Raw genomic sequence first — 25505 nt, forward strand, 5'->3', positions numbered from 1 at the left:
ATAATGCTCGGAGGGAAGGAGCTGATGGCCTGGGGGCGGTGACAGACCCCTGCGACCCTGCAGCTGTAGGGCGGTGACATCCCCTGGGACATCCCTGCGGACAGAACCGCAATCCTCTCAGCCAGGAGGCGGTGACAGAGCCTCAAAGTCCTCACTGGGGGGATGACAGAGTCCTGGTCCCTGCAGTCTGGGGGGTGACAGAGCCCCCATCACCTCGGCCACGGGGAGGTGACAGTCCCCATCCCACAGCCCTGCAGGGAGGTGCCAGTCCCCGGTTCCCCATGCCCGGGCAGAGGTGCCGGTCCCCGGTTCCGATGCCCGGGCAGAGGTGCCGGTCCCCGGTTCCCATCCCCGGGCAGAGGTGCCAGTCCCCGGTTCCCATGCCCGGGCAGAGGTGCCGGTCCCCGGTTCCCCATGCCCGGGCAGAGGTGCCAGCCCCGCTCTCCCGCGGGGCGGTGACACGGCGGTGGCGGTGGCGGTGGCGGTGGCGGTGGCGGTAGCGGCGGGGCGGCGCCAGGCCCGGCGGGCTCGCAGCGGAGCCCGCGGCTCCCGGTCCCCGCCGCTGCTGCGCCTTTAACGCGGCGGCCCCGCCGCCTCCCCCGCGGCACCGGCGGCTGTGGCGGCGGCGCTCGGCGATGGCGGAGTCCGGCGGGGCCGAGTTCGGCGCGGAGCGGCCGAGCAGGTGAGCGGGGCCGGCGCGGCCTAGGCCGGCAGCGGGGCCGGGCCCCATCGGCCCTCGGGGCGCCGGGCCCGGGCTCACCGAGCGCCGGCCGGGCCGCACCGAGAGCCGCTGCCCGGGGGCGCTGGCGGGCGGCAGCACGGCCCGGTGCCCGTTGCTCGGTGTACCCGGTGTACCCGGTGCCCGGTGCCCGGTTCTCGGTGCTCGGTGTGCCCGGTGCTCGGTGTACCCGGTGCCCGGTGCTCGGTGTACCCGGTGCTCGGTGCCCGGTGCTCGGTGTACTCGGGCTGGGGATTGTCCTGAACGGGCCCCGCGGGAAGGGAACGATCGTGAGGAGCAGAGACGCTGTTGCTCGTGGGGTGTGTGAGGAGGGAGGCTGAGGTTTGGGGGAGGCTCTAAAGCAGAAAATAGTGTGAATCCTATAGGGAATCCTACAGTGAATCCATAGTGAATCCTACAGTGAATCCTATAGGGAATCCTACAGTGAATCCCACCCAGTGAAACCCCCACAATGAGTCCCACCCTGGGTCAGCTCTGTGGAGCCACCAGCTCTGTGGGTTTATAGAGGCACCAGGTGTAGCACTTCCAGAGACACCCAATTTTTGGTGGTTCAGGCCCATTCTGCTGCCCCCCATCCCTTCTGCTGTGCCTGCAGACCCCCAGTCCCTGATTTTGGGAGGGTTACTCAGGCTCTGAAGGGAGCACAGGGCAGGTGGTACCTGTTGGGGTGGCGTGATGCCTGTTAGGGTGTGTGGTATCTTTTGGGGTGATGTGGTTCCTGTCAGGGTGATTTGGTACCTGTCAGGGTGATGCTCTGGCTCTGTCTGGGGCAGCTGTGCTGTCTGTCCTGGGGATGTTGGTGCTGTCTGCCTGGATGCTGGTGCTGTCTGGCTGTCACTTCCCTTCAAAGCCCCGTTTATGCTCAGCGCTGCCTCCTGCAATCACCACCCGTGAGTGTCACGCCGCGGAGGGGAAGCTCTCCCAGGCATTGCTCACTCTGGAGAAGCCTCTCTGAATCCTCACCTATAGATCTATTCTATTTTTTCCCCCCTAATAACCATCTGTGCTCTGTGGAGCTCCGTGCTGTGTCACCTGCAGCATCTCATTTTGTCCCTCTGCGCCTCCCTTTCCTTTCTCAGGCAGGAATCCCAGCACTTCTCACTCCAGGTGTTGGTAGCACTTCTCCCCTGGCACTTGGGAGTTCCCTGGGTGTGCAGCAGTGAGAAATGGAAGTAATTTGTTTCAGGGCTGTGATAAATCACCCAGGCTGGAGCTGCAGCAGTTTTATTCCCCCGAGCTGCAGCTCCGTCATGTTCCCTATCGCCGAATGTTTATTTTCTTTGTTCATTTTAAAGCAAAGCCCGTTCAAGTTTGGATCCTGCTTCTTGTTGGTCGGCAGTTTAAAGGTTTTTTTTTACTTGTTTGAAGGTGGATTTATTGGGGAATATGAGGAGAAACCTGATGGAGGACTTGGGATGTGCTGTGGAGCGTGAGGAGGATTCCAAGGGCATTCCCTGTCAGCGGTGATTCCTTGTTAGGTGCTTCCACTGGTGACTTTTTGCACTTCTTCTTTGCTCTCTGAGGCAGGAGGACAGAGGCTCGGGGCTGTTCCACACATGCCATTTGGATGGTGCACTGCAGCTCCAACGCCACGGGCAGAATTTCCATCTTTGGAATTGCTACCGCTTGCCCGGGAGCTGCCCCTGAGCAGGGAAATTCACTGCTCTGCTGGGATCCTGCCCTTCCATTCAAAACGCAGGGGCTGTGGGGACCATGGGGACAAAGGGACAGCTGATGGCACGAGATAAAGCCACTCCTGGGCATTGAAAAGCAAATGGCCCCAATCTTCTATTTTGAAATCAATTGGGGCTTGGGTGGTTTTTTTTTTTTTTCCTCTCTTCCTCCTTGGGTAGAATTTCATGACTTACAATTAGGTTTCATATTTTACTCCCAGCCCTCTTTATCACGTAGAGGGAGAGTTTCAGGCTGCAGAATTCACTCTTTGGGACTGGGGAGAGGAAACTTGGAACCCTTTGGGACCCTCAGCAGGAGAAGCTTCTGTGCTTGAGCCATCATTGCTGCAGCCCTGGTGAGGTGGGGCTGTGCAGAGGCACAAAAATCTGGGAAAAACATCATCCCAGATGCTGGAGAGAATGTCCCTTTGCAGGCCTTTCCATGGGAATGAATTGAGGTGTCCAGACAAGCTGCTGAGGAATTAATTGGGAGCAATCCCTCGAAGGACACAGCGGAGTGTTTGCGGTGAAAACCAGGATGAACAGGCAAGGTCTTGTCACAAATGTCTGGGTTCCCACCAAGGGAGTGCTGACCTGAGCTTCCCAAACTTTATTCCTTCTGAGAAAGTGGTGGGAAGGAGAGAAATGCCCAGGGGGATGGAGTAAAACCACAGAAGGGGGAAGATAAGGGCTGTGAGCCTGCCTTGCTTTGGTGTTCCTGCCATCTCCTACAGCTTCACCCTTCAATCAGCCTCGGTATTTTTTTCCCTTTTGGAGCTGAAGTGGAGTTTTTGTGGGGTTTCTATGATCTATCCTCTGCCACATGGCAAGTTTCAGACAGATTTAGTTGTTAGATCTGGTAGACGTGGTGTAAATGTTTATGCTCGAACTGAATCACTGTAAAAATAACTGCAGCCTGCTCTTGCAGTGTTGGGAGAGTCCTGAGCTGGGGGTTTTATTTACACCAAAAGTAAACTTGGGGGATGCTTTACAGGTTCCTGTCCTACCTCTGAGTGTTGTGTGGCTTTGTAAGGAGGAGCCTTGCAGAGCAGGATGTGGTTAAAGCGTCTGTCCCACTTTCCCATTTATTAGGAAATGCTGGAGTTGCACAGGAGTTTGGGATCTTTAGGAAAAGCTGTTCTGGTGGCCTTGGGTGGCTCTGTTCAGGGCAGGGTGGCACAAAGCCTGTGCAGGACAGAGCTGCCCACGGGGCTGGGAGAGAAAACGATGTTGTGATGGGGACACACCTGAGCGCAGAGGGTTCAGGCCAGGGGAGGAATGGCTGCAAGTGGATTTGATGCTGAGTGCTGGAAAGCAGCAATTCCTTCATTTTCATGGGAGCAGTGGGGCTCTGGGTTTGCTGCTGCTCTCTGCTGTTCCATCACTTTGTGCTGAGTTTGCCTGAGCTCCCTGGCTGCTGCCAGGCTCTAATCTGGAGGGTGGAGGTGCAGGGAGGGGAGAGGAGCACCTGCCCTGCACGTACCTGCTCCTGTTCTATTGCCACACTGCCCGGGCTGTGCAATCCTGTGGCACCAACAGCCTGGCACAAGCTCTGCTCCAGGGACCTCTGGAAAAGCTGGAACTTTGCTGACTTCTCCCCAGGTGTGGAGTGGGATGGGGGTGTGGGAAAAGGGGGGAGTGGTCTCCTTGCACTGGGGACCCTGGCACAGCTGCTGGCACAGCTGGCACGGGCTGTCCCCATAGGGAAGGTGACCCAGAGGTCACTGACCTGTGCAGAGCCCGGGCAGGTCCTGGCAGATTCTGGGATGGACACCATGCCATGGATCAGCTCTGGCAGGTCCTGGCAGATTCTGGGATGGCCATCATGCCATGGATCAGCTCTGCTCCCAGAGCTGGCAGGTCCTGGCAGATTTTGGGCTCCCAGAGGTGTCAGGTCCTGGCAGATTCTGGGCTCCAGAGGTGTCAGGTCCTGGCAGATTTTGGGCTCCAGAGGTGTCAGGTCCTGGCAGATTCTGGGCTCCAGAGGTGTCAGGTCCTGGCAGATTTTGGGCTCCCAGAGGTGTCAAGTTCTGGCAGATTTTGGGCTCCAGAGCTGGCAGGTCCTGGCAGATTTTGGGCTCCCAGAGGTGTCAGGTCCTGGCAGATTTTGGGCTCCAGAGCTGTCAGGTCCTGGCAGATTCTGGGCTCCAGAGCTGGCAGGTGGCACTGGAGCGGGCGCAGGGCAGGAGGGCAGGTCCAGCAGTGCCTGTGTGGCCCAGGTGACACTTTTGGGGTGGCCTTGGTGGCTCTGCTGTGCTTCCCGACACCACTAGGTGCCTCCCGGCCTTTGCACTGCTGGGAGAGGCTCAGCAGCACCCGCTGCTCCCTCGGGCTGTTCCAGCAGCCGGGCACAGCTCGGGTTTTTGGGTTGTTCTGGACGTGGCACCGCTGTAATTTCACTTTTTGCACCGCAGGGTTTGGCCCTCAGCTGGGTAAACGTGCAGTGTTTAAGGCAGAGCTGTCAGGGAGTATTGAGAGTGTAACGAGCCCCAGCTTGGGGGTGTGCGTGGGTTTTATGGGATGTAAACTCCACGCTCTGAGGGTCCCTGTGTGCCTGGCCCTGTCACTGCTGTCACCCTGCCTGTGCCTGCCACTGGCACGGACATGCTTCCAGTGGTTTTTGTGCTTGCTCTGTTTGTTCCTGCCTCAGAGGGATTAGGTTTGGGGCTGACAAAAAATAATCATCAAGTTTGTGGGGTGGGGGAGCGTCTTCCCATTTCCAGTCGAGGTGGTGACGGGGCAGGGATGGGTGGTGATGAGTGTCACCTCTGCAGCTGTCACCTCTCTGCTGGGACCAGCTTTGGGCAGGACTGAGGAAAAGCCCAATCCAGGACAAAACACCCTGTGGTAGCTCGAAATACGAAAAAAGAGAAATGGCAAATCCTTGTCATTAATCTCACTGTGACATTTTTGCCTCTCCAAGGCCTGGTGTCCAAACCTGGGCTCGGGGACCTCTCCCCTGAGAGTCCACTGGTCCTTCTGGCTGCTGAGGAACCAGCACCAAACTGCACCAGCACAAAGCTGCCTCTGGCTCTGTGACAGAAACATTTAAAAAATCTGGTTCTGGGTTTTTTTTGTTGCTGTTTTTCTTTCCCCCCCAGTTTTTCCTGGTACAGCATGTCCTGCCCAGAGCCTCGCGTTGGAACCCCGGGCGGTGGCAGAGTTGAACGCGTTCACATCTTTCACCCTCCACTTTTTTGCTGCTCTGTTTTACCAGGCCAGCCAGCTTTTTGACAGCCATCCAGTTTTATTAGTGCAGAAACCGAAATCCCACCTCCTTTGGCTTGCAAACAACCTCCTGATTGATGCCTGGGAGCAGAATAAAATTCGTGTGTGTCTGCAGGGCCCCGAGCGAGCCCGGCTCAGAAGAAAAGAAAAACAGAGATTTTGGAAATGTCTGAGACTTCTAAGGACATAAAAAAAAAATATTTAACAAATAAATAAATTGAAAAGCTTCTTGCTGCTTTACCTTTGGTCTCCAGGGTGTCCTTGGTTCCCAGCCTGGGGGAAATGGGATGCAGATAAAGAAATCAGGGGATCAGGAGGACCTGAGACAGAAAGCACTGGAAAATGAGCCAGGTGCCTCCTGGCTCCTGTAAAATCCAGCTTTAATGGCTGTGTTCACAGAGCTGCAGGCTGAGTCAGGCCTGGGCTGGCCAGCAGTGCCCAGCCCCATGCCAGGGTGACCAGTCCGGCCTAGGACAGGGACCAGCCTTGAGAGCCCTGAACAGAGCTAAAACAAAGCTTTGTTTGCTGGGCTTTGTCCTTTTTCTTCTTAAATAGTGAATGTTTCTTTGCTCTCCCTTTGCCAAACAATAAATTCCCTTAAATTTTGAGGCTGGAGACTTTTCAAACTTTGCTGTTGCACTTGAGGCGTTTTCCAGAGGTCCATTATTTTCCCACAAAGTATCACTCCTGAAACTCAGCCCCATTTGCAACCTCTTTATTTGAGCCCTGCAAATTGCCAGTCACTTTTAAACAGCGATATTAGTCTCAGGCTCTCTCCTTTTATTTATTACTTTGATGAAAGAGATGGTGTCAGGAGTGGAAAATGAGTGGAGGCAGAGGAGGGAAATGGGAGAATTTAAGGGAAGGAGTTGGAAAAGGGAACAAAGAAATCGATTAAACACTTTTTTTTTTTTTGCGCCCGTATCTTTCTTGAGGATGATTTTGTTTCGCTGGAAAACATCCCCTTCAATCAGAGTGTTAATATTGAATTAGTTGCTGATCATCAAGTGCTTATTGTGGTTTTCTAATTTGGCCAGGAAACGCTGCAAGTGCACTTGGGAGCAGAAGTAGGTTAACAGGGCAGGTATTTCTGTGCCTCATCTTCCTTGCCCCCAAACCTGCAGGGAAACTCCTTGCTGTGTCTGCTCAGAGGGATGCAGGGGCCACGGGAACATTCCCCCAAAATCCCAAACCAGAGGCTGGGAAGCAGCAAATCCGCAGTGAGGGGCTCAGCCTTTCTGCCCTAACGTAGCATTTGTGAGTGTGAAGTGCTGAAAACTCATTTTCATCGTTTGGGCATGTGATATAAAGCCTCAGGATCTGAAATATTACAGTCACCATGGCTACCAGTGACTTATCTGAGGGAGTTTGACTTTTGTTTTGATTTTAAGTGTCTTAATTGTAGTTTAAAAATCAGAATCTAAATGTGTTTTTTTACTTAGGCATGAAACTAAAGGCATTAAATGATTTGCATTATTAAAATATCTATAATGCTGCCTGTCAAAGGTTCCTAAAGAAGGTCCTTAATATTCATACCTTATGTTCTAAATAAAGTTACTCTCCAGCTTTATGGGAGTTCTGCTTCTCTCACCACAAAAAATCCCTCGCAGGTGCCTCGCTGGCTATTTTGCAATCCCAGCCCTTTTTGTTTGGCCTTGGAAAAGCTGTGCCGCTCCATACCTGGTGCTTTTCCACACGTTCTGCTGCTTTCCCCCCTTCCCCTGCTGTCCCCCAGCCCTTCCCTGCAGGGTCCCACCTCTGGAGCTGGCGTTTCTGGAAGAGTTTGGCTCTTGGAAGTTTGCCCTGCTCAGGAATCCTGCCAAACCCCCTCCAGTTTCTCCTGGATGAAAAATTACCCGGCACCACCTGCCCAAAAAGTGGGAAAATGTGGGGATGCTGAGCTGGGATGGAGAGCACCAAACTGCCCCTCCTTCCATGTTGCAAAAGAAGAGGAGGAACACGACAGGCAGATTTTTCTCCTTTAATTCAATCACTAAAATGTTACAATCTGTCCTCTAATTCTCTCCACTTGTACTTGTGCAGTGGTTGCAAACATGCTGAAATATGAACTCATGCTTGGTAAGCCTTTAATTCCAGCTTTGATGTTTTTAATCATCAGTACAGATTTGGTAAAAATGATTCATTAGCTCGAAACGCATCTTGGCTTCCACGTGACGCCGTGGGGAACGGAGGAGGCAGCGCCAGGGGCCGCTTGTTCTTGGGATGTTCTTTGTGCCTGGGCTGATCCTTGAAGTGTGGCCCTCAACATCTCGGCCTCAGAGGCCTCTGGGGGGTCCAGGTGCCTCCTCTCTGCATCTGGTTTTGGTCACACCCGAATGTTCCTTGCTGGGAAATGCGTGAGCAGAGCCCGAGCCGGGGCTGAGGGCTCCGCTCTGGGTGCAGCAGCAGCAGCAGCAGCATCAGGAGCGTTTCTGGCCCTGGTTGCCTTCCCTGCCTGGAACCACTCCCTCAGCCCTCTCTGGGACAGCTCCACGCCCTCCCCACACCGGGTTCAGCCTGGGCTTGGTTTCCCCACGCTGAGCTCTGCCCCGCAGTGAGCGCAGAGCATTGGAAGCAATCCGGCTGCAGAGACAAATCCTCAATCCCGTTATTGCTCCCTGCCTGCAGCTGGGGTACCAGGGATGTCCCCAGGGATGTGCCAGGGATGTCCCAGGGATGTCCCAGGGATGTTCCCAGGGATGGTCCCAGGGATGGTCCCAGGGATGTCCCAGGGATGTTCCAGGGATGTTCCAGGGATGTCCCAGGGATGTTCCCAGGGATGGTCCCAGGGATGGTCCCAGGGATGTTCCCAGGGATGTTCCCAGGGATGCTCCCAGGGATGGTCCCAGGGATGTCCCAGGGATGTTCCCAGGGATGGTCCCAGGGATGGTCCCAGGGATGGTCCCAGGGATGTCCCAGGGATGGTCCCAGGGATGCTCCCAGGGATGCTCCCAGGGATGGTCCAGGGATGTTCCCAGGGATGGTCCCAGGGATGTCCCAGCAATGGTCCCAGGGATGTCCCAGGGATGTCCCAGGGATGTTCCCAGAGCTCTGAGGCTGCTGCCCAGAAGGCATCACCCTCCTGGCTCTGCTGTGGGATTCCAGCTGCCCCCGCCGTGCGTGCCATGGATATAAAGGTCCCTTTGACAGCTGTTTCCATATGGAAAGTGGCAGTCCTGTTCTGCAAAGCCACCTTTGTGCCCACAAGGCCACGTGAGAGGCTGCTGGTGGCGCGGCGTTGGGATCTCTGTCGTGGGCATTGGGATCTCTGCTGTGGGCGTTGGGATCTCTGCCCTGGGGTTGGGATCTCTGCTGTGGGCGTTGGGATCTCTGCCGTGGGCGTTGGGATCTCTGCCGTGGGCATTGGGATCTCTGCCCTGGGGTTGGGATCTCTGCTGTGGGCGTTGGGATCTCTGCCGTGGGCGTTGGGATCTCTTCCCTGGGCGTTGGGATCTCTTCCCTGGGCGTTGGGATCTCTGCCCTGGGCGTTGGGATCTCTGCCGTGGGCGTTGGGATCTCTGCCCTGGGCGTTGGGATCTCTGCTATGGGCGTTGGGATCTCTGCCCTGGGCGTTGGGATCTCTGCCGTGGGCGTTGGGATCTCTGCCCTGGGGTTGGGATCTCTGCTGTGGGCGTTGGGATCTCTGCCCTGGGCGTTGGGATCTCTGCCGTGGGCATTGGGATCTCTGCCCTGGGCGTTGGGATCTCTGCCCTGGGCGTTGGGATCTCTGCCCTGGGCGTTGGGATCTCTGCCCTGGGCGTTGGGATGCCCGCCGTGGGCATTGGGATCTCTGCCCTGGGCGTTGGGATGCCCGCCGTGGGATGTTGCTGTGGGTGTGAGTTTCGTGTCCTGCGTTTTTCCAACGGAGGAATTCGGCTGCAGCCCCACGCCTGACCCTGCTCCAAGCCGAGCTGCTGAGGGACTCTCTGACCACAGAAACCCCCGGGAAACGCCAGCTTTATGAGCATCCCCAGGAAAATTCCAGAAGCTCCCCAGCCCTGCCTCCCAAGGAAGGGGAAGCAGCAGAGTAAACGCTTTCTCCCTGTTGTGCTGAAAGGCTTTTATCTCCCGGGGCACGTTCTGAGCTGCGAGGAGGAGGAGGAGGAGACAAAACTCTTCCCAAGTTTTGTCTTCCAGGCTGTTCCTGCTGTAACAAATTGTTAAGCAACAAGTACACGGCATTTGGAGATCTGGGATGAGATAGCGACAGCCTCACAAAGGCGCTCTCACATGTTCAAGGCTTCCTTTTGTGCTCCGGGCTTTTATATATTTATTTTTCACTCTCTGGCATCCAACTGCTGCTCTTCTTCTTCCTCCATTCCCCGTGCTGGGGAGGGAGCCAAGGCCGTGGATTCAGGCGTGCTCCCGTGCCCAGCCAAGCCTGCTCTTATCACAAATCCCTTTTTTCTGCCCGCAGAGCAAACACCGCTTGGTGCTGTTCTCTCACCTCTCCTCCTCCCCCTTTGTTTTCCATAAATCCCTTACTTGATTTCTCATGCTTTGTGTGGACTTTGTTTTGTTTCCAGCTTTTTTTTTTCCTCCTTAAAATCCTTTTGTTTTTTGTTTTTTGTTTTTTTTCTGGACATTAGCGATGCTTTTCTTTTGTTTTACTTTTTATTTTTTTTCCCCTCCTTCAGGGTATTGTGTAATCATTGGATCCTTTTATTCTATCCCTGTAAATAGACAAAGGGACCAGAACACGGAGTTTTTCCTGGAGTGGCTGTTCCATTACCTGTTGAAATGAATCCCACATGCAAACACCTTTATTCCACACAGATGGGCCAACCCGCCCTGTGCTAATCCTGTAAAAATGAATTGAGGAAAAGGAAAAAAAAAGGAATATTTGTGCAGGTGACGCTCGTTGTTTGAACCTGTGCTGCCCGAGGAGCCAGGGACAGCATTCCCATAGGGATGAGCCCCAGGGCTGGGAAGAGGAATGTTTGAAATCAGTACCAAAAGGAAAAAAAAAAAAAAATTGAGGAGAATTCCCATGAGGAGACTCCTGCAGAGATGGAGTGTGACAAAGTCACAACAAACTCGGGAATCTGGGCTCCTGCTGGATCCGCCCCTGTGGATTTTACCTGTCCAGCCTGGAGCTGGGGCTTTTGTGCTGCTGCTGGGCATTTCCTCCTTCCTCCCCCAGCAAACCCCGGTTCCAGAGAGGAGAGGGAAAGGCTTTGACGTGCTGAGAGTCCCTCCAGTCTCTTCCCTCGCTTTTCCTCGCCAGAGTGGACAGACATTTCTTGGCTTGCAGAGTGTGGATAAAGGTCCTGTCAGCAGCTGCCTTTTTGCTAATCCCTTTTATCCCAGCGAGGAGCACTCCACGCTCTGCTCTGAGGCTCTTTCGGGTGCTTTGGTTTTAGGGTGGGGATTTCAGACCCCCCCACCCCAGCTGAGCACCCCCAGCCGTCCCAGCAGGAGCTCCCATGGACTTTGAGGAGCGTTCCCAAGCCTGAGGAGCTGGAACCAGCCTGCCAAGGTTTGCTTTGTGCATCCCAGCGAGCTCCAGAGCCGCCTCCCGGAGCTCTGATGGACATCGCAGATTTCCCCTCTCCCTAAAGCTTGCAGGAAATTGCAACCCGATAGGAGCGAGCCCTGTCCCCTGTCCCTCATTGTTTGAGGATTGTTTACATCCCCTTTTTTGTTATCCCATCTCCCTGACTCTTCCCTGACCTCGCCGGCTCGTTTGGTCCATTGTGTGTGGCTGTTGTTGTTCTTAGGGAGGAGGGTTGGAGCAAACCCTGGGATTACTCAACCCTGCCTACTCCTTTTTGGCTCCCTTGCTTTATCCCACCTAAATAATAATAATAACAATAATAGCGATGATAATTCCCTCTAAGTGCAGTCCTAAGTGCACTCTCCCACTGTGGATTTGGGAGCAGCTCACACATCTTCCCAATCTCCTTGGGATTTTTTTGAGGTCACGTTTCCATGAAAAATTCCTCAAAAACGCAGGGACCGAGCAGCAGGGTGCTCCTGGAAACACCAGCCCCATCCTGAATCTTGATCCCTGTGTTTTCTCCCCAGAAGCACACAGGGGATCTCGATCCCGAAGAGTCGGTCAGAGCTGGATTAAATTGTACAGATGAATTTGGGATTCCCCAGGAGCGGGCCCAGGGAACCTTGCAGTGGGTGCTGGGGTTCTCTGCAGAGCATCCCCCAGGCTGTTCCCACTGCCAAGGGCATCTGAGGGCAGGCAGGGCCCGGGATGCTGCTGGGGAACACGTGTGAGAGGCGCTGGGAAGAGCAGGGAGCTGTTTACGCTGGGAGGGGACTGTTGACAGTGCAGCTCAAGCAGCTGACGCTGCTCAGGCCAGCCGGTGCCGTGCAATATTTTGCTTTTTGCTCCTCTCCCGGGGGTCAGGCAGAAGGGAAGGATCAAATGGGGCTGGCAGGGCTGTCCCTGGCCCGAGCAGGGAACGCAGCAGCTGCAGGCAGGGAAGGTGCTGAGCAGAAGCAGCAACTGTGACGCGGTGCTGTGGTTGAAGTGGAGGTCAGGGCGGACTCTGGGGCTGGATACACCAACATTCCTTGGAGGTTGTGGCCCCAGGAGATGTCTGGGTGGTGTCTGGAGCCCCATGTGTGCTGCAGGGATGTCAGCGGTGCCAGAGGATGTCTGGAAAACGTGGAAATGTTTTGTGCTGGGAGAAGGGAGCTGGAGGTGCTGGCGTTCTCTGGGTGGCTGCTGAGGTGGGAATTTGCCTTCCAGCTGGTGCCAGCTGCCGAGTGTCCCCATCTGGCTGGGTGGGTGCCTGACGTTCTGTGCTCATCTCAAACCAGCCTGTCTCTCTTGTTCTGTTTTTAGCATGGCTGACAAGAACAGCACCCTGAAATGCACGTTCTCTGCTCCTGGCCACAGCACCACGCTGCTGCAGGGACTGGCCTCGCTCCGAGCCCAGGCTCAGCTGCTTGATGTCATCCTCACTATAAATAATGAAGTGTTTCAGGTTCATAAAGTTGTCTTGGCTGCCTGCAGTGACTATTTCAGGTGAGAATCCCATAGGGAAGCAGGCGCTTTCACCTTTCCCATGGGTTTGCTGTCTCCCCGTCCTCCCCACCCCAACCTCCCCGCCACACCCCAAAAGTCCCACCCTACAGAAGCCTTTGGAGGTTTGGTTTGCTCCATGGTGTCCTGCAGGCAGGTAGAGGTTCAGGATCAGTCCCTCTGCACTCAGGTTTGCTCAGCTGCAGCTGCTGGGCCAAGGCAGGAGCCCAAGCTCAGGTTTTGACCCCACCTGGGCAGGTGTTGGTGCTGCTTTTGCTGTTGAGCTGATTTGGAGGTGGCACTGAGGCTCCAAAATGAGGCATCCCATCCTCCTGTTGTCTTTAGCCAGCAATGCTCTGTCTGTGGGGCTCCCTGCCCCAGGGCTGAGAGCACCCAGTGTGGTTCCAGAAGGTCTGGGAGAATCGTCCCAGCTGGTGTGGGCTGAAAACCAAAGCACTTTGAGGAGTTCTGCAGCCAAATTAATGCAGAGGGAGCCAATTGCAGGGCAGGGAATTCAGTCCTGAGTGAAAATAGGTGTTTCATCCATCTTGCTTCTGTCACAGAATCACAAAATTGTGATTGTGAGGTTGGAAAAGATCTCCAAGGTCACCGAGTTCAACCTTGTCACCAGCCCCGAGCACTGAGTGCCACGTCCAGGAGTTCCCTGGACACCTCCAGGGATGGGGGCTCCAAACTGAGGACACACCATTAACCCTGGAGCTGCTCTCCCCCAGGTGCTAATGGCACTGGTCTGTTCCTCCCTGCTGGGTGGTTCCACTGTCAGAATCTCATTGCTGAGTGGGTTCCTCCTCAGAACTTCAGAGGTGCTCAGGAAGGTTGTCCTGGGGAGCAGCAGCAGAATAATCCAGGTTTTGAAAACACTCTGTGGTTTTTTTTTTCTGCGGGAAGGGGGAGGGAAAAGAGTGAAATTGAGGCATTTATATAATCAGCATTTTAGAACCATAACACTTTTGAAGGGAATTGCATTCTAGTTGATGATTTGTCTTCAGCATGGCAACAATAAAGGCTCAATGAAGGCTTTCCTCTCCCTGCTCAGCTGGTGCAGGAGCACACACGTGGCTGGGTGTCCTCTGGGGCGAGGGATCAGGGCTGGGACATGGGATGTGCTGCGATTTCTGCACAATGCTCTCATCTGCTGCACGGACAAATAATTGGGAACAGCGTTCCTGGTCACTCGGTTACAGCAGGCTGATCTCACATGCAGATATTTCCTTATTTAGGTCATTTAGGATTTCTTGGGTTTATGCTGGAAGGCAGCAGGTTTTCTAGCCTGGTTTGGACAGGAAACTTGGAACTCCTGTTTTTTGACAGTGTTCCCAAGATATTCCTTTATTCCCCTGTCGAGGCAGGGTCTGCTCAGCATTTTTTGGGGCTGACTCTCACCTTGGAGTCGGCGCAGGCAGCTCTGGTGACACCACGGGTTTACCTTTCCCATGGAAAAGAGCAGGTGGAAAAAAACAGCCCAAAAAGTGCAGGTTTAAGACCTTTTGTGTGACATTTCATGGATTGCTGGGACGTGCGTGCCGTGGCAGGGAGCGGTGACACTCCACGTCGCCCTGTGTCACTCCGTGTCACCCGCTCTGACTTTGCCTGACCCACACCTGCTCTGCCACTGCTCCTTGAGCACCACGGGGTGCAGACCTTCACCCCCAGCCACCCCTGGGCAGCAAAACCCTCTTGGAACGGGCTGGGCATGGCCCAAATGCCAGAAAGGGCCCAAACCCCACAGGTGCAGCCCCGTCCCCATCCCGGCCCCGGCGCTGGGAGCCTCGCAGGCCTCGGTGTGGAATGTGCTTCCTGTGGAATTGAGGAGCCTCCCAAGGAGGAGATCCAGGCCTGAGCTCTGCGTGGCCTGGGCGAGGGATGTGCTCGCAGCTGTGCTGTAACTGAGCCTTTTCCCCCCGTTTTTGTTTAATTGCCTGTCAGCCCCCTGCTGCAGGGGCTGCAGCTCCCATTTTTTCAGGCCTTGGGAGGGAGCCTTGGAGGGGAGGTTCTGCTGGAAGACCAAAGCTGTTCATGAGATGTGTTGCACCTGCAATTTTTGAGCCATTTCGTAGTTCCCTGCGAGGTAACAGGATAACAGGGCCTAAAGGCCTCGCTGCCAGGAGTCACTGAACTCCCACCACAGGTGCGTTCCCTCCTTGTGCCCCCAAATCCTAAACTTAAAACCCTTCAGGGTACAGCTCCCAATCTCTGCTGGTGCAGATCCCCTGGGATGCTTTTTTGGTTGGATGTCAGGGATTCATTGGTGTCCAGAATTGTTCACTCCCTGCTCTGGCAGCTCTGCCTCTTCCTGGAGCTTGGTCCTGTGGTCTGCTCTTATTCCTGCTGCCAGTGGGATTGAAAAACTTCTCCAGTTGCTGAATATTCCTCCTCAGTGCACTGTTTATGCAAGCCTTATGTAAGTCATTGCACACTCTCATTCCTCCTGGCTCGTAGAGATTTAGCCTTGATTTATTCCCCCTTCCCCGCCCCGAGAGAATCAGAGTGTTAAATAAAATCCAGTTCCGAGGTGCAGCATCTCTTGCTGAAGCAGGGGGGGATTTTTCTGTTTGTGTTGCTGACCTGCAGGGCCATGTTCACGGGCGGGATGAGAGAAGCCAGCCAGGACGTGATCGAGCTCAAAGGCGTGTCCGCCAAGGGCCTGAAGCACATCATCGACTTCGCCTACAGCGCCGAGGTCACCCTGGACCTCGACTGCATCCAGGACGTGCTGGGAGCCGCCGTCTTCCTGCAGATGGTGCCGGTGGTGGAGCTGTGCGAGGAGTTCCTCAAGTCGGCCATGAGCGTGGAGACATGCCTCAACATCGGCCAGATGGCCACCACCTTCAGCCTGGCCTCCCTCAAGGAATCCGTGGACGCCTTCACCTTCAGGCACTTCCTGCAGATCTCGGAGGAGGAGGATTTCCTGCACCTGCCCCTGGAGCGCCTGGTGTTCTTCCTGCAGAGCAACAAGCTCAAGAGCTGCAGCGAGATCGAGCTGTTCCGCGCCGCCGTGCGCTGGCTGCAGTTCGACCCCGCGCGCCGCGCCAGCGCCAGCCGCGTGCTCTGCCACATCCGCTTCCCGCTCATGAAGTCCTCGGAGCTGGTGGACAGCGTGCAGACCCTGGACATCATGGTGGAGGACGTGCTGTGCCGCCAGTACCTGCTGGAGGCCTTCAACTACCAGATCCTGCCCTTCCGGCAGCACGAGATGCAGTCCCCGCGCACGGCCATCCGCTCGGACGTGCTGTCCCTCGTCACTTTTGGCGGCACCCCCTACACCGACAACGACCGCACCGTCAGCTCCAAGGTGTTCTGCCTGCCCGACGCGGGCGGGCGCCAGTTCCGCGAGCTGACCGCCATGGAGGTGGGCAGCAGCCACTCCTGCGTGGCCGTGCTGGACAACTTCGTGTACCTGGTGGGAGGGCAGCAGCTGCAGTACCGCAGCGGGGAGGGCGCCGTGGACGTCTCCTACCGCTACGACCCCCACCTCAACCAGTGGCTGCGCATCCAGGCCATGCAGGAGAGCAGGATCCAGTTCCAGCTCAACGTCCTGCGAGGGATGGTTTACGCCACGGGCGGCCGCAACCGCTCGGGCAGCCTGGCCTCGGTGGAGAAGTACTGCCCCAAGGACAACGAGTGGACCTACGTGTGCTCCCTGAAGCGCAGGACGTGGGGCCACGCCGGGGCCACCGTGGGGGACAGGCTGTACATCTCGGGGGGCTACGGCATCTCCGTGGAGGACAAGAAGGCCCTGCACTGCTACGACCCCGCCGCCGATCAGTGGGAGTTCAAGACGCCCATGAACGAGCCCAGGGTGCTGCACGCCATGGTCAGCGCCAACGGCAGGATCTACGCCCTGGGGGGCCGCATGGACCACGTGGATCGGTGCTTCGACGTCCTGGCCGTGGAATATTACGTCCCCGAGACGGACCAGTGGACCACGGTGAGCCCCATGCGCGCGGGGCAGTCGGAGGCCGGCTGCTGCCTCCTGGAGAAGAAGATTTACATCGTGGGGGGCTACAACTGGCACCTGAACAACGTGACCAGCATCGTGCAGGTCTACAACACGGAGACGGACGAGTGGGAGAGGGACTTGCACTTCCCAGAGTCTTTTGCTGGCATCGCCTGCGCCCCCGTCATCCTCCCGCAGGTGACGAGCCAGAGGTGACTCCGGGGGCTCTGGGGGAGAGGGAAGGACAGAGCAGCTCCAGACTGTCCCTCCTCCTGCCGGGGAGGCCTGGCAAGCCACTTCCATCAGCAGCACTTGTCAGCCAGGCAGACTGAATGGATGTTACAGCTGCGAAAAGCTTTTCTCTCCTCTCTCAGCCTTTTTTTTTTTTTGGTGGGGGTGCGTTTTGCCAACTTTTCGTATTTTTAACGCACTGCAAACATTGGCAGCTCAGGAGTCACTCGGCACTGGGGTCTTCTTTCCAAGAGATCAGGTGAGGGTTTTTTTATCAATAGCTCCAAAAATAAAATTCATCGTGCGTCGCTTTGTTGGTTTTTTAGCAAACAAAAAAACACAAAACCAAAACCTGTGTAACGCACTGACCTCCAGAAGCAATAAAAGGACAGTGGGAGCTACAAGAGCTCAGGTGCTTGGATTGGGAAGGCAGATCCCTGTTTTTCAAAGGGGACTTTTCCTTTTTTTTTCCCTTCCTGAAAAAGGGAATATTTATCCCTGCACACCTCTGGTCTTCACTGCTTGGATCACGCTGCAGTTCCTCGCCCCCTCCAGCTCCTCTAGTGCAGAAATTCTCCCTTAATTGGGGCGTGCAGAGTTTGCAGCACTAAAGCCATGGTGAAAGCTTGATTATATATAAACAGGCATGATTATTTGGGTTTAGAAGTGCCAAAAATTTGGCTGCCCTGGCAATAAGAGCTCTGCAGTCAGTGAAGCCAAGAGCTCCTGCAGATTCTGGGTCAGGGTTTTCACCTTTCCCAACACCTTCATCCCAACTCTTCCTCCAGTAAAGGAGGTGGGTGCTACTCCTTCAGCAGCTGGAAGGTTTTTCTTCCCTGCCGTGTGAATGAGCTGCCTGGCATCCCCAAATGATGGGAGTCCCAGTGGAATGTGGTTTTGTTGTCGTGGTGGTATTTTAAATTAAGAGGTTGGTTTAAGATGGCTCTGCCATTTTTGTAAAATCTTCACTGCACAGAACGCTTCCTGAACTTTCCTCTCCTCCAAGCCATTTTCCTTATTTAATTTGATGAATGAATTGCAAAAATCTCTGCTTTTATCAGGAATTCTGTTTCCAAGGGCTTTGTTTTGTATCTGTGTCAGCTTGATTTGGATGCACACGGTCTCCTTTTGTGGAGAAGCTGTTGCATTCTGCTCTGAAATAAATCCTGGGCTGCAACCTTTAGTGACAACTCGTAGTGTCTGGTGTGCTGATGGATCCTGGAGAGGTCTGTGTGAGGCATGAGCTCCGCAGCTCAGGGATTTTTCTGGAACCCACGGCATCAGAGCACCTCTGGGTGGGATGCAGGGATTCTGGATTTCAGATGAAAGCCATGCAGAGTTTCCTCTGTTCCTCTCCATTTGCCAGTAATAGAAGGACGCCAAGGACGTGTGGCTGTGGGGAATGCTGCGGCTGGGGGCTCCCAGGCACTTCCCTGCCTCCTTTTCTCTGTTCCTTTGGCCCGGCCTGGCCGCCAGAAACGCCCGGGATGGGCTTGGCAGAGACAGGAGATGCTGAGAGGATGAGCTGGGACTCACTTCAAGCTTCGCAGTTCCAAAGGAATGGGTTTTCCTTGTTGGATGGTTCCACGTGGGTATGAAAGTGGTGTTTCTCAGGTTGGCGGCAGTGGAGCTGCTCCTCCCTTTCCTGTGTGCAGGATCTGCTCGGTCCCTCTCCGAGGGTGTCGTTCTTTCATCCAGAGTGGCAGAGAGGGGGTCCAGGTGGGGTCTTTGGGGTGAATCCACCCCTGGCACAGGTGCCCAGAGCAGCTGGGGCTGCCCCTGGTCCCTGGCAGTGCCCAAGGCCCGGCTGGAGCCCCCTGGGACAGTGGAGGTGTCCCCATGGCAGGGCTGGCCCTGGGTGGGCTTCAGGCTCCCTCCCAGCCCCAACCGCTCTGGAATTCCTCCATTCTGCAGCACTTAAATATTCCTCCCTGTTTTATCTGAGCTTTTCCCCAGCTCCTGGGGCAGCAGTGCATGGTTTGGGTGCTCTGTAATTCCTGAGTTTTTCTGGATGTGCAGCTGTGGTTCCCGTCCCAGGGATCCATGTGGTGCCCATCCCTGGAATCTCTTCCTGAGGAAACCAAACTTTTTATTTTTATTTTTATTTTTCCCTTCAGGCTTCTCAGGTAGGTGTGTGTGTGCTGGGGGGAAAGAGGAAAATCCTTGGAAAACATGGAAAAGCCTGTTTGGTCTCACTTCTAAGGACAGCTTTGCAAAAATAAACCTAATCCAGGTATTCCTTCCTGTTGGAAATGTTGTTTTGCAGACAGGAGGATGCACAAAGCCCTTCTGGAATTCTATTTATTAAACAGTCGCCTGCCATGAAGCAAAGCCAGCCTGGGATTGCCATTCCTATTCCCTGCCACTGAGGAGCAGGAGCTGGGAAAGAGTCTGGAGGTCTCTGGATCAGAGCACTGCTGCTCTTCGTTGCTGGAATGTTCTTTTTATAGCAAAGTAAATAAGTATTTCTCATCAAAAGAGCTGGAAATCTTCTGGCCGCTCTAAATTTAGCAGAGACTCAAATATTTGTGGACCATAAATATTTTGGATCATAAATTTTGCTTGACCCCTGTGCAGGGGATGGAGCTGTGGCTCTGGGCTGGGCACAGCCTCTCTGATATTCTGACAATAAATGGGTTTGGTGCTTTTGGTGCATTCAACAATTGGGATTTCAGGAGGATTTTCCCATAAATATGGATGGGATTGTGTGCAAACACTTCCCAGGATGCCCCACATGGAAGGGAGGTGGACTGGGCTCCTCTTTTCCTGAGGAATGAGCAAAGCCAGAAAAGTGTTTGATTGCGCTCAGAGTCGTTTATGGGTCTCGGGGCAGCCATAAAACCCTGGGGGTGAATTGGGTAAATTTGGAAATGCCCCTGAGCAGATGGGGGAGCAGGAGAAGCTGGAGCATCGTTAGCACAGAGCCCCCGTGTCCCTCCGGAGGCTCCTGTCAGGCCTGGGATAATCATTCCTGTCTCCTCTGATGTTTTATGGGCCTGAAATTGTGCTTGAAACCATCAAGGCAGGCCTGGGAGTCTTGGCAGGGTGGAGAGCAGGAGAGATGGGGATGTCTGCATCCCATTAATGGTGTCACTGACCCTGTTGCGGGGCTCTGCCTGCTCCCAATCCCTCTGTCACTTCCCCCTAGCCCAGAGCCCGGATAATTCGCTCAGACGTGGCTGCAGCCCTGGAAGATTTTTAGCAGCAGTGGAAGAATTTCAATCTCTTTGATTCACACAGGAGCAAGAGCTCCCAGTCAGCCTGGTGCTGTTTGCAGCGCTGCTGTGGGAGCCACATCAAACCCAGGCAGAAATTCCCCCTTCCAGCCCTGTGATAAGGGCTGGAGCTGCTGAAACTCCACAAACTTTCGGGACATTTATCACAGCAGGATTATTGGAGCCAGACTACTGTCAGGATAAATAAAACATGTTCCCCAGTGCAGCTCTAATTATGATTTTTAGCCAGTTGTGTAATGTGCAGAACTTTATTTACAATAAATCTTCCAGTTGCTCGCACAAATGAATGGGATTTCATCACTGGTGGCTGCAGGAGCAGGAGAAGTGGATGTGGCTGGAGGCATTGGCAGCCTGGGGTGGTGGCACGGAGGAGAGGGAGGAGCAGAGCCGGCTGCTCTGGCCTTCCAAGGAGGGCTCGGCTCTCCTGGCTTCCCCCTGTGGGGTTAAAAATCGTTGTGGTGTTGTTGGGGTCCCCAGGACGGGGTGAGGGGTGAGAATTGGACTCCAGGTTCTCAGAAGGCTGATTTATTATATACTGATATATACTGTAAATTATATTATGATATATATATATTATATTACATATCATATTATTATTTATGATATAATATTATAATATATTATATATAACATTATATAATTATATATAATGTTATATAATACTATATAATATAATTAATATTATATAACATATAATTATAGATTTATATATAATTATATATGATATATTATACTATTATATGTAATATAATATAATATAATATAATATAATATAATATAATAATATAATATAATAATATAATAAAATATAATATAATATAATATAATATAATATAATATAATATAATATAATATTTATTATATTATATTATCTTATATTAATTATATTATATTAATTATATTATATTTATTATATTATATTATATTATATTATATTATATTATATTATATTATATTATATTATATTATATTATATTATATTATATTATATTATATTTATTATTTTATATTTATTATTTTATATTATATTTATTGTTTCATATTATTTCATATTTATTATATTATATTTATTATTTTATATTAAAAGAAAATTATATACTAAAACTACACTGAAGAAAGAGACAGGAGACATCAGGAGCCTGGACAAGAATGATAATAAAAACCCATGACAGGCTCAGAGCCTGACACAGCTGGCTGTGATTGGCCATTAATTAAAAACAATTCCCATGCTGGGTAAGCAATTCTCCAAACACATTCCAAAGCAGCGAAACACGGAGAAGCCGGAGCTTCTCATCTTGCCAGGAGAAGAAATCCTGGGGAAGGGATTTTTCAGCAAACGTGCCGGTGCCATCCTGGGAGCACAGCAGCATCCCCCGGCTCAGCTCTGCAGCTGGTGCTGATGCCCAGTGGGCACAGCAGCACCCACAGCTTCTGTTTTCTCTCATTTTCTGCTTCCCAGCTCCTCGCTGAGCTCCAGGAACAGGCACCCCTTCTTTTTGGCACTGCTCTGTTTGATAGCTCAGCTCCAGGGAGGAGTTCCAGCTTTTATTTGTGGGGCAGGGACGTTCCTGACTGCTCCAGCACAGGATTCCAGAAAATGAGCACAAAGTGGGATTTTCTGCTGGGAAACAGCTGCTGCTGGAGCTGTACCCAAAACCCCTGTCCCAAAATCAGGAGGAAAGGAGGGTGACAGGGTCCCAAAAAGGCTCAGGAGGAAGAGGAGGGTGACAGTTCCCGCCCCTGAGTGTCCAAGGCCAGGCTGGAGGGGCTTGGAGCAGCCTGGGGTAGTGGAAGGTGCCCCCCGATGATTTCTATCCAGCCCACACCACGCTGGGGTCCTCTGGAAGCAGAAAAGCTGCCAGGGCAAAAGTTTTCAGAGGGTTTTACAAGCTGGAGAGAGAAATCAAAGCCTCTTGGCTGGGTCCCTGAGGCTTTGCAGTTGCTCTTTCACACCCAGGCCCCTGTAATTAGCTCAAACTGGTTTATATGGCTTCTTAAGAAATTAAAATGTCTTTTTTTGGGGGTTGTTTGTGCAGGCCACCAGCCCAGCCTGTGCTGGCCGCCCCTCAGCCCAGCTGGAGCCTTTGAAGGGGCTCACACCACATCAGGAGCACCTAAAGCAGAATGGATCCTTTCATATTTTTCATCTTTTTTTTTGGTCATCTGGGTCCCAGCGCTTTGCAAACTGCACCAGAAGTTATTTTCCGTGTGGCTGAATGATGTTTGTACCCAGGCTGCTCACGGGGCCTGCCCACAGAGCTGGCAATTATTTAGCTGTAAATGCAAAGTTCTTTGTGCCCCCCTCTCCGCTGTGGCCTGGGGTGGTGTTTGATGCTCCCGAGGGTGCACAGGGGTCCCTGGCAGATCAAGGCTGGCATTCAGCCCCTCCAGGGGAGGCTCCAGCTGGATTCCCCAGGGTTTCCAGCTGGATTGCACAGGAATGTTTGAATTTCACCCAGCAAGGTTGCCCTGGGGTGCAGGTAACGTGCCTGGGCTGTTCCTTTTTGCAGGATTTGGGGTTTGCACGTGAGGGGAGGCTGCCAAAAGCCCGGGCTTGGGGTTTCTCAGGGAGAAAATCTGAGTTTTCCCCATGGAAAAGGGGCAGGATTAACCCCTGGATGGGCAGAGGGGCCCTCTGTGTGTCAGCCCTGAGTGCTGGGGGGTCAGAGGGGGACCCGGGTGGGATTTTGGGAAGAAATCTTTGTCTGGGAGGGTGGGGAGGGCCTGGCATGGAATCCCCAGAGCAGCTGTGCCTGCTCCACCCGGGAAGTTCCCAAAGGTTGGAGGGAATATTGCAGGGAGCTGAGCCAACCCTTCTGTGCGAGTGGATTTGGGGGCTCTCGGAGGGGAGGGTGGTTCAGGTGCTTTTATTTGCCCTCTGGAAACAAGGACATCTCAAATTAAATAAATTTTCGCCAGTTCCAAGTGAAACAAGAGAATGTTTTCCTACTCCAAGCAGGGTTTGGAGCCCGGTTCAAAACAACTGGGGACTCTGAGGATATTCTTCTCCGAGGATAATGGGAATGTCAACAGGAACATTAAGTAGGAAGTGTGAAAGATCAAAATCTTTGTGTCTGCAGGCAAAAAAAAAAAAAGAATAAAACAAACCAAGAGGAGCAGACAGCTCATTTGAGGATCACAGCACAAGCTCGGCTGCCCCGGTGCCGAGTCCCTCGGCCTCACACCTCCCTGGGAAAGCTTTGGTGTCAATTTTGCCCGGGAGGAGCTGGGGTTTGTCTGCAGGGGGGTCTGGAGGATGAAACCCAGCGGGAAAGGCAGCAGCAGCAGCAGCAGCTCCTCACCTGCCCGGGGGGAGCCGTTCTGGCAGCCCCGGGGGTTCTGGGTGTGCTCCGGAGCCTCAGATCCCAAAATCTCTTCCCAAACACGGCTGGGAGGAGGAGGAGTGGGGGGTCCCAGAGCAGCTGTCTGGGGACAGGGGCAGTTCTGGGGACAGGGGCAGTTCTAGGGACAGGGGGGGACAGGGGCAGTTCTGGGGACAGGGGCAGTTCTGAGGACAGGGGGGGACAGGGGGCAGTTCTGAGGACAGGGGGACAGTTCTGGGGACAGGGGGGACAGGGGGCAGTTCTGGGGACAGGGGGCAGTTCTGGGGACAGGGGCAGTTCCGGGGACAGGGGCAGTTCTGGGGACAGGGGGCAGTTCCGGGGACAGGGGCAGTCCGATTCAGGTGACATGGAGCAGTTCAGTTCAGGTGAGATGGGACAGTTCAGGTGAGGTGAGATGGAGCTGTACAGGTGAGAAGGGGCAGTTCAGGTGAGATGGGGCAGCTCAGTTCAGGTGAAAAGGGACAGTTCAGTTCTGGTGAGCTGGAGCCATTCAGGTGAGATGGAACCATTCAGGTGAAATGGAACCATTCAGGTGAGATGGGGCTCAGAGATGGCCCCAGATGTGCTCCAGGTGAGGCAGGAGGCAGAAATGACCCTCGGGGAAGAGCTCCTGGTCCTGTCCAAGGAATGGCACAATTCCCTGGGGACAGGAGGAGACCCCGGAGCCTCTCCCTGCCCTCGCCTGGACCTCCCCACCCCAAAACCCGGAGCTCTGGGTGCTGGATGTTCCAGCAGCCCCGAATTAGAGAAGTTTGTGCTGCAGTTTGTGCTGCAAACCCGGGCATTTTCAGGAAGCAGCTCCAGGTTCGCGCTGGAATTCGATCTGATAAAGCTGCCCGGGGAAACAATGAGAATTGAGGGAGGTTTTTGGGGGAGGAAGCCGCAGCCCCCTCCCCTTGCCTCCATCTGCATTCCTTCCCAGGGAGCAGGAGGGGAGATCCCATCTCAGGAGATCCAAAAGGGGAGAATTTATCAAGCTCCATCTCAGACACTTCATTTTGGAGCTGGAGCAGAGGCAGAGTGGGAGCTGGGGCTGGAGATGTTTGATATCAGCACCTCGGGATGAAATCCAGGACAACTGCGCCAATTATTGCTCATTGTCCCGCTCCTGGAGCGAAAACAATGTGGATAATCGGTATCTCCCCGGTAAATCTCGGTGATTGATGTGCTTTTAGCATGACAGGCCAATTTTGCGGGTCATGTGCCCTTGGCGCACGCAGCCAGAGGGGGTTTTAGGGAAAATGGTGTTTATTCCTGGTGGGAAAGGCGAGGAAGGGCTCGGAGCAGCATCTGCCAGGAGGGAGGAGGAAGGGCTGGTCCTGCCAGGTCTGGACGAGCTTCCCGAGATGGTATCGCGGCTCTGCTGGAAATGTTAAGTGCAAGTTGGCAGCGGGGATTTAGGGCAGGACGTGACTTTGTGGCTAATCCCGAGCCCGGAGCGAGCGCTGAGCCATCCATCAGCGGGAGAACTGTGGGACCTGGTGGGAAATGCTGGGAAATAAGTGTTAAAGTGACCGAAAAAGTGCTAAATAAGTGAGCAAATAAGTGTTAAAGTGACCGCTCCGGGGTGGGGAGCGCACCGGGGACAGGCTGGGGACGCTCCAAACTCGGGGACGGGTTTTGGAAGGAGTTTGTTCTGCGCAGCTTTTCCTGCAGAAGTTTTCCACAAATCAAACCCGAGGACTTTCAAACCTCCACACTGCGAGAGTGATTTTAGCAAACAAAGAAATCGCAGCTCCCTGGCTACAAATCACCGGATTCTTTATCAATTAACGCCCCACCTTCCACCGGTTAATCCATTCTCTCTCTTTAATGTTAATTAGTCCTCAGGCTCAGCTTTTCGTCTGGCCGGGGTCCTCCTGCTCCTGACCTCCCTGCCCGAGGCTGGCACCGAGCCCTGGCATGACAAAGGGACCCGTGGGACACAGCAGGGGACAGAGACAGCAGCAGGAGGTGACAGCTCCACGGGAGGATGCCATCGAAGCCCACTTGCTCCTCATGTGCTTTGATGCTCCCGGGTCACCGATAAGGCAGGACCCCGTGTCCCAAACCCCGCTCATTATCTGGGAGAATTGTTAATTATTCCTGGCTCTGGTTCACAGCCCGGTGCG

At 53.8% G+C, this 25505-nt stretch overlaps 1 protein-coding gene across 4 annotated transcripts; it reads left to right on the forward strand.

Annotated features, from left to right (window-relative positions):
* The first annotated feature begins 452 nt into the window (after positions 1-452).
* KLHL26 (kelch like family member 26) lies at positions 453-25330 on the forward strand. 4 transcript variants are annotated; one of them, XR_004981724.2, is made up of 4 exons: positions 455-682; positions 12446-12628; positions 15218-17073; positions 25218-25330. XR_004981724.2 is itself a non-coding variant. In XM_036399563.2 (3 exons), exons 1-3 carry the CDS (start codon positions 636-638, stop codon positions 16797-16799), a joined length of 1812 nt encoding a protein of 603 aa, XP_036255456.1. In that variant the 5' UTR covers positions 455-635; the 3' UTR covers positions 16800-17997. The 4 variants fall into 4 exon arrangements, 2 of the variants coding, with proteins under 2 accessions (XP_036255457.1, XP_036255456.1); XR_004981725.2 differs by lacking the exon at positions 25218-25330 and adding an exon at positions 19081-20333; XM_036399563.2 differs by lacking the exon at positions 25218-25330 and having other exon boundaries at positions 15218-17997.
* The last annotated feature ends 175 nt before the right edge of the window (positions 25331-25505 follow it).

Source organism: Molothrus ater, chromosome 26, assembly GCF_012460135.2.
Source record: "Molothrus ater isolate BHLD 08-10-18 breed brown headed cowbird chromosome 26, BPBGC_Mater_1.1, whole genome shotgun sequence".
NCBI lineage: Eukaryota > Metazoa > Chordata > Aves > Passeriformes > Icteridae > Molothrus > Molothrus ater.

Coding starts and splice junctions, on each gene's coding strand:
- KLHL26 (XM_036399563.2), top strand. CDS start 636: ATGGCGGAGTCCGGCGGGGCCGAGTTCGGCGCGGAGCGGCCGAGCAG. Junction 683..12,445: donor GGCGCGGAGCGGCCGAGCAG/GTGAGCGGGGCC, acceptor TTCTGTTTTTAG/CATGGCTGACAAGAACAGCA. Junction 12,629..15,217: donor GCCTGCAGTGACTATTTCAG/GTGAGAATCCCA, acceptor GCTGACCTGCAG/GGCCATGTTCACGGGCGGGA.